Genomic DNA, 8,045 nt, shown 5'->3' on the forward strand with positions numbered 1-8,045 from the left:
CTGCGCTTTGTCTTTGTCCTTGCAAAGAGTAGCATTAAAAAAGAGAAAAATAAAGAGGTTAAGTTTCTAAAGAAACTATGGTGCTGCGTCGGTGGAAGAGTATAACAGAGTAATTTGGTATTATTAACTGAGTTGATAGCGTAAATTGACCATTGAGAAGAGTTTCAAAGCTGACGTTCCGAGCGTTAGCCCTTCGTCAGACCCAACAAAATGAAAAAAAAAAAGGAAAACAAAAGGTTGTGAAGGGGTCATCTTAATCTCCTTTCGATTGATTGAAGTCCCCCTCCATCTCTACTCTTGCTTTGTCTTCAAATTGTGTATTCTAAATGATTGAAAATCTAAAATGGGCGCTCAGGGATATTCCGAAAGCAAAGAAAGGAAAGAAGCGTTAAGCGAATAGATGAGAAATAAACTGAAAATAAAATGAGAATCTCATTTACCTTGCAACCCAAATATGGCATTCCTAGCCTTATTTGGAAGGAGAGGTTTCTGCATGTTCCGGGAAGCGTGGTAGCCTCGAGGAGTGCGCGCTGTTTTCTTCGCTTTTCTTTTGTTTTCTTTCCGTTTTTACAACTTTACTGCGAAAGAATTGGCAAAACTAAGGTGATAACTCAACTGATCCATTCGAAATCTTCAACGCTGCGAGTGCAAGCGTAACTCTGCCGAATATCTACGTGGCAGACCTCCATTGAAATCGGACAGATCATGGAAACCGCAGGCGATAGTGACCTAACCGGCGAAAAACAAAACGAAGGACGGTAAGACATTTATCTTTATCCGTCACATTTATAATTTTTGGCCAGTAATTTTTTCAAATATGTCTTTTTTATTGATACTGACGGCTGGCTTCGAAAAGTAGTGTGAAAGCTGTTGTATCGGTCTCAAAACGAATAATCGGACAATCTCATTACTATTTTATTACTCTTCAACAAAATGAAGTCGTACAGAATTAAAAGGATGATTATTAAACTTTTCAATGTCTAAATAACTTACCATATTAATGCGATACATCCACAACACGGTGTAGGCGTTCAAATATCTAAATCTTAGTCAGAAATCACTTATTCTGCCACAGTATTTACGTGTATCGGAATTTGTCGAACTTGCGGATTAAATGCATGTCGACTTGATTTGCAATTTATGGACATTTTTATTGTGAGGAATGAGTGCTTAATTTGTAACGTTACTCTGGGGACAGTTTTGTTTTTTACCGTTATGGATGGTTTACGTGGTGCTTTTTTTGGTGTGTGTTTGTTATTTGTACAGCACCATGGTTGACTGGATATACTAAGAAGTTAAAAGTTTACGCAAAGTTTACCAGTTACACTTGCTGTAGTCTTAATTCTCAGAGTGTGTGGGCGCGAACTATTTTGAGTCGCTTAAAAACATGATAACATGTTTATTGAATACCATCATTATTGCAGAGTAGAAGGTTTTTAAATTTCGTTGGTAGATTGAGAAAGAATAAACAAGTGTACGATTTGACTTGTCTCGAAATATGCCATTTAAATTAATGTACATCCTTACTAAAGAGAAAAAATCAGCGGGTCTTGGATATGTATGGCTTCATCGATTATCAGTTTATACTTTTGCTCTTGTGTGGAATCAGACAATTTATACTATTTAGCTGTACAAGTAGTTTAGTCGCAAAATGTGAATAGTTTGTATTAAACTGTTACTGGACAAGTCTCAACAATCTACCAGGCCTAATAAAAGAAATGGCCCGGTTTGTGTATTTCAGGTTTCCCTTTTTTTATTCTTGGGTGAGATAAAACTTTCAACAGGTAACAGTGTGTGACATCTTACAAACAATTGTGTTTCTTGTAGGTCATCTGTGCAAGACAGATCGTCAGGTACACAACTTCCTTTACTTCATCCAATTTTCATTATTCTGTTTATATTCAATCAACACTCTCCTTGCCAATAATAACTTGAAAAGCCTAAATTCTTACTAAGTGATACACCCACTACTGATCCCAACTTTTGGTTCATAGGTAGCAGTTAGAAATTTTCAATCATTTGAGTTTGATGGAGTTAGGAATGGGATATAGTCAGTAATCCTTTGATACAATGAAAGAGCAGAATGTGCTGTACCTTGGCCCTTTAACCCTTTAAATCCTAGAAGGGATTGAAATGTAACTTCTCCCTAAGATATCCATGCATTTTCTAGAAAACTGGTCATGAGAATACATGTACTCAAACTTATCATGTAGAATTTGTTATCTTGATTTCACACCAAATTCTCATAACTTTTTTAGGAGGAAATGTCGAGGAGTTACAGCTACATATAAAATAAAGAATTGACAATAAGATATTTTAGGTTAACAGAGTATTGTACTTGAACTTAAAATTATTGTTTTCCAAGTTATTCAGAACAGTAGAGAGTATGAAAGTTTTGTTGTATCTTTCCAGCCAAAAAAAAAGATCTCAACTAAACAGATCAAATTTGATAGAGCAGAAGCACATACATTTGTAGATCAATCAATTTTCCCTCTCTTCTAGCTGAAAATAGTCCATCTGCTAGTCCAAATAAACCTGAGCAAAAGCCTGAGCAGAAGAAGGTAAGACCAAAATTGAACAATGTTTTGATGCTATGCACCTTACATGTACTTGTATACAGAAAAAAAACCGAACCTAATATGTTATTATGTTGAGGGAATCATTCAGGAAACAACAAAAACAAGTACTAAGGGCCAAATTTCTCAAAGTACAGCTGCCCCTTGACACAACCTGTCAAAACTGGGATAATCAGTAAGAAATTTGTAACAATGCCAATTCTTAGACTTTTGAGAGGGCAAGCAAGGACAGTTTGGAAGTTTGACAATCTTGAACAATTTGTGAGAAAAAGAAGAGCCTCACAGTGTTGTCATTATTGTTATTATCTCTAATTTGTGTGATTCTTTCCTTTTGAGTATGTTTTTTTTTTTGTACAGCTTACTGTTACATGGCCTTGAAAACAAAGTCATGTACTGTCAGTGTGTACAAAGGGCCTTTCATAAAAATCAAACTTAGAGCTGATGTTTTGCTTTTGAGCAATTTGTGGTAAATTCTAACACCTTTATGTGGATTTTTGACACTTTAGACTATATTTTCAAAAGGAAAGAAAAGGAAGAAGACTGACAAGGACTTGAATGCTCCTAAAGCCCCTCTTACTGGTTATGTCAGGTTCCTGAATGAGCATCGAGAGAAGGTCAGGGCTGAGAATCAGAACCTTCCTTTTCATGAAGTTACCAAGATTCTTGGGAATATGTGGAGTCAGCTACCTTCTCAGCAAAAACAGGTACACTTTCATGTAGCTACTACACATTTGTCTTCAGTAGCAAAATGGCAGGTTTTGCCACTGCTATAACCTTTCTAGGTTGGAATGGACTTACTGATTGCACTACTCAAAATGTACATTAATCTCGAGCAGCATGTATTTTCCTGACACATGTACTTTCCTGACACTTAAACATTTCTTGCTAATTGACCACATTTAGTATACACGATTTTGTACCATTATTAGAAGTATTTTCTTTTCTTGGTGACAACCTACAATTAAACTGAAACTTTTGTCATGAGTGGTTTTTACTTTTGCTGAAGAAGATGCACCTGTAATTACTTTTTCACTTGTAAGTGTCTTTGCAAGAGCTATTTCATCAGACTAGCTTCTTTCTAGTGTCTGTACATTCCACAACATGGTTTTGTTTGTGTTCCATATTTGCAGGCCTATTTGGAAGAAGCTGAGAAGGACAAAGAACGTTATATGAAGGAACTAGAAGTATATCAACAGACTGATGCATACAAGAACTTTGTAGCCAGACAAAAAGCAATGAAAAAAGGTCAAGCTGCATTTATCAATGGGACATTTTCCATTTTCCCTGTAAAGCATCATGCATACTTCCAAACAGTTGTTCAAAACTGCTTTGGTGAACATGGGCTGACTTTTGGCACATAATCAGTTGAGCTCACTGTTGTAGAAAATAAGCGGCATTCAGTCAAATGTTTTAATTCACCCACATGTAACGTCTATAGAAATGGTCATGTTTGTACAACAGGGGTGATGTATGGATATTTTCTACAGAAGTAGTGTTTGACATGTTTTGACTTTTTTTTAGGTGAAGGAGATGTCAATGGTGCTGAGGTAAATAAGCAAAAAAATTAAGCATTCTGTACACTCTTCCTTGTATATTATTTTAATGGCAATTCTGAAAGTTAGAAGTCACTGGTAGATTCATATCATGAATGGTGATAACAATTGCAATATTATGTTGTCTCCTCTAGGGAAATGATGACTTGTTCTGCAGTGCTTGTAACTTGTACTTCAACTCACCACACAACAAGCGTGAACATATGTCTGGCAAGAAGCACTTTGCCGTGGTCTCTTCGCAGATGGACAAATCTGAGAAGCATGTAGAAAAGGCAAATGGTAGAGATTCATCTGATGCAAAAAAAGTGGAAGAAACTTCTGATTCACAGCCACTACAAATTCCTTTAGATGGAGATATTCCAATATTTACAGAGGAGTTTTTAAACTTCAATAAAGGTAAGGCCTAACCAAAAATGAAGCCATTCTGCTATTACCAGTATTAGGCCTTGTGTTCCATTAACATGCCTGGTCCTCACGGAAGAACAAGGAAGGAATAATTTTGGAAATGCCACAGTGATATGATTATGGAAATCTAATCCAGCTTACCACATGTACTTCATACAAGAATTGTCCTAATACACAATTGTTAGCCCCTGACTTGCAACATCTTGCAAGATGAGGTACCATACCTTCCATGTGGGAAGAGAGCTGTTGTACCATTTCCACTTTCTTTTTTTTTATCTGGAAACCATGAGTTTTTAAGCTAGAAAACTGTGAGTAATTTTATGGTGGGTGTACTGTGCATGGACATGAAGCTACTGCCTGTACATGTACATTGTGAATATGTAATGGCTTTGCTCCATGAACCTTTTTCCCGGAATACTGTGTGTACCTTATTTATTTCTTTGGTTCTTTTTGTATTCATTCCAGCTCGTGAAAATGAACTTAGGAAACTGAGGAAAGTGAACACAGAGTTTGAAGAGCAGAATGCCATTCTTAGTAAACACATAGAGAATATGAAGAAAGGTATTGACAAATTGGAAGGAGAAAGGAAAGAGCAACAAAATGAAATCAGTGCACTGCAGAGACACCTTGCCAAATTGCGACAAATAATTTCCCGTAGTTTTGTTGATATTCAAATTCCAGGAGTGACAGATCCTCTAACATCAGAGACAGTGGACTCATTTGTAGCAAAACTGCAACAATATATTCAAGAAAATAGTAAAGAAAACTTGGAGTTAACATCAAGGATAAAAGACATTATAGCTTCTCTGGACTATCCCAAGTAAGTGCAAGTTATTTCCTATTTGTGATGTTTCACCAGGTACAACTTTGGGGGGACTAGAAGTGTAAATGTTAATGTTACTTTGAATGTCATTGTTTGACAAATATTGTCCCATTTTTTTGTTAGTCTTTTTAATGTTACAATGAAAAAGTGCTATTAAAGTTAGAAACATTTTGCTTTCATGCAATTTCCATTTATTTTACAGTGGCAACACAACACTCACACAGTACCTTTCCTTTTCCATAAACACTGCAATGTGCATTAAACATTCAATACTAGATTTGTGAAGGAAAACTAAAATGAACTATTGTGAAACATATAACATACTGTAGACGGTTTTACAGTTTAATGTGGTAAATTGTTGTAATTCATCAGCAGGACTGCTGAATGATCAATCATAGTCGATTTTTTTTGTCATTTGTTTTCTGAAGTTTACTCAGTGCCCAAAATTTTCATAAAATGTTTGAGAGATGAACTACAGTGTAGGAAGACAGGCAAGCAAAGGCTTGGTGTCAAAGAGGCTCCATGATTTTGTTTTGTTTTGTTTTTTTTTTATTTCACTTTTTTTTTTTTTTGGGGGGGGGGGGGGGAAGTTTTTATATTTCTTTGTTCACCTTTTCATCAAGCTATTTACTTATGCATTAGAATTTATTTATTCAGTACCTTGATTATTGAACTTAACATAAAGCTGAAGTTAGCGGTTATCTTGTTTATTTTCAGTTGCTTAAAAGAGGTGAACAGCTGATGCACCGCACATCACTGATGCTTTGATCCGTTGATAATTCATGTACCACCTTCCTTTTTCTTACTGTAGTGACTTTGTAATTCCTGTCAACTGTGTTAGTAACTATGGGTTCACCATCATTTGAAGAACTTTTTTTACATGATGTGTCGAAGTGATGTAGGGAAACTGAGAGCAGTAATTGGGAAGTGCAACTTGTTTTCAGGATGTAGTAACTTGAGCTTGTTTGACCCTTTAACTCTCACTAGTGACCAAGACAGTCCTCTTACAATATCAATACCATATCATGTTGGCAATCGAGGTTAAGAAAGAGAAATGTCAATTAGGGTATTGTTATATGATTCAATACCAAATTCTTGAAACTAACATCATAACCTATGTATGAGAGTAAGTAAGGGGAAGTACTGGTCAGATCTTGGGAGGGAAAGGGTTAACTGTGTAGACTGGTTGAGAGAAAGATGCTTTTCGTCATTTCACGAGCGTGGGGCAAAGAAAAGTTCTTTCTCTATTTCTTTACCGAGGTTAAACTTACCATCTCTCTTGTTCTACTTGTATACTTGTTGTTATTAAAAAATTTTCCTAGCAGGAAGATTCTGAGAATAAGGGTCGCATGCGCGTACTTACACATGTACATGTCCAAGTATGCCTATGAGATTGTAATTAAGGGTACATCTTGTACTTACAACCAGGAAATCACGGGTTGATGTGTAAGGGTAGTGCATGTAGTGCTTTGATGGAAGGGACTGAAATCACTGTGAGGATAAAATAATGTGAATTGTTTATTCAAAACTGATGTAGAGTTTAGATTTTCTTGCAACTTCGAATTGGATGTGTTTACAATTTACCCTTTTTGACTCGATCAAAGTTTTCCTGATCCAGGTAAACGTTTTTGTTGTGATGGTTGCAACTTCTTTGGTTTTCATACATTAGTTGAAGTAACCTCAAAACAAAGAAAATAAAACAAAAAAACAAAAACAAAAGCCAAAAAAAAAAAAAAGAAAAGAGGAAGAAGAATGACAAGAATTAAATGGAAGGAGTAGAAAGAGATGACAGGAGGCGGTGTGCTCCTGTACAGTAATAGTATTTGACTTTTTCGCGGTTTGTAAATATTTGGAAAACACGGAAATACTCAAGAGACCTTTCCGACAGAACAGTTAGCGATTGTGTTTTTGTACAGCGGCTTGTATTTATTGATTATGGATTTTCCTCTCTTTATTTTTAGAAGATAATGAGACATTGTGATGTTGGTTACCGAATAGATAATTCGCCACGAGACTTGTTCAACGCGTTGTTCTCCCTTATGGAATGAAAATAAAGTTTTTGCTGCATTTTAGTTTGTTTTAAACAACTTATAGTTTTGATAGTGATATCCTTTATTGAGGTGTATCCCTTGTGTTGATTCTATTTTCTTTTGGGTGAGGTAGCTCTTACTATTAAGTAAGTACTGGAGGTGATGCTTCGGCCACAAATTTGACTTTATTGGAGCTGATGCTAACTAAAAAACAAATAATAATAATAACAATAAAAAGGAGAAAATAACCAAAAGAGAACATTGTAGGTAGTCCTGTCCGGGTTCGTTTCAAGTGTTTACTTTCTAGCATTCTATGCGATTATTTAATGTGGGCTGCAAAGAAAACCGGGATTATGTCAAAAGCCCAAAGAAACCTCTTTACCCGGTTCATAAGGATCACATGTCATGCAAACCGTTGTTCTTTGGATACTGCAGCAGCCCTTCCTCCAACTTGTCTTCAAGCGACGGGGCTTTCTTCAGCTTCCTGAGCAATTAAGACTGTTGCGCATTTGCCATTGCTCATGTGGACCTTTGCCACTTTCCTTCGTCCCAACGGCTGCCGTTTCCAAAATAAAAAAAAAAATGGAAAAATTACTGATGAGGAACTCGAGATGTACCTATGTATTGTTTTGTTTATTTTCTTCATGTCTATCTTCCT

General features: G+C 36.0%; 1 protein-coding gene across 1 annotated transcript; it reads left to right on the forward strand.

Annotated features, from left to right (window-relative positions):
• The first annotated feature begins 497 nt into the window (after window positions 1-497).
• Window positions 498-7,100, forward strand: LOC131784751 (high mobility group protein 20A-like). Its single transcript, XM_059101571.2, has 9 exons — window positions 498-758; window positions 1,828-1,853; window positions 2,503-2,561; window positions 3,083-3,280; window positions 3,707-3,821; window positions 4,098-4,123; window positions 4,264-4,525; window positions 5,000-5,354; window positions 6,075-7,100. The coding sequence occupies exons 1-9, from the start codon at window positions 706-708 to the stop codon at window positions 6,097-6,099; spliced, it is 1,119 nt and encodes a 372-aa protein (XP_058957554.1). The 5' UTR covers window positions 498-705; the 3' UTR covers window positions 6,100-7,100.
• Window positions 7,101-8,045: the final 945 nt, after the last annotated feature.

The sequence above is a fragment of the Pocillopora verrucosa genome, chromosome 1, assembly GCF_036669915.1.
Source record: "Pocillopora verrucosa isolate sample1 chromosome 1, ASM3666991v2, whole genome shotgun sequence".
NCBI classification, from domain to species: domain Eukaryota; kingdom Metazoa; phylum Cnidaria; class Anthozoa; order Scleractinia; family Pocilloporidae; genus Pocillopora; species Pocillopora verrucosa.

What these genes read in the sequence shown, in the direction of transcription:
- LOC131784751 (XM_059101571.2), top strand. Translation starts at nt 706, where the DNA reads ATGGAAACCGCAGGCGATAGTGACCTAACCGGCGAAAAACAAAACGAA. An exon ending in GAAAAACAAAACGAAGGACG is followed by an intron (nt 759 to 1,827) that starts GTAAGACATTTA and finishes TGTTTCTTGTAG; the next exon opens with GTCATCTGTGCAAGACAGAT. An exon ending in GCTTCTCTGGACTATCCCAA is followed by an intron (nt 5,355 to 6,074) that starts GTAAGTGCAAGT and finishes GTTTATTTTCAG; the next exon opens with TTGCTTAAAAGAGGTGAACA.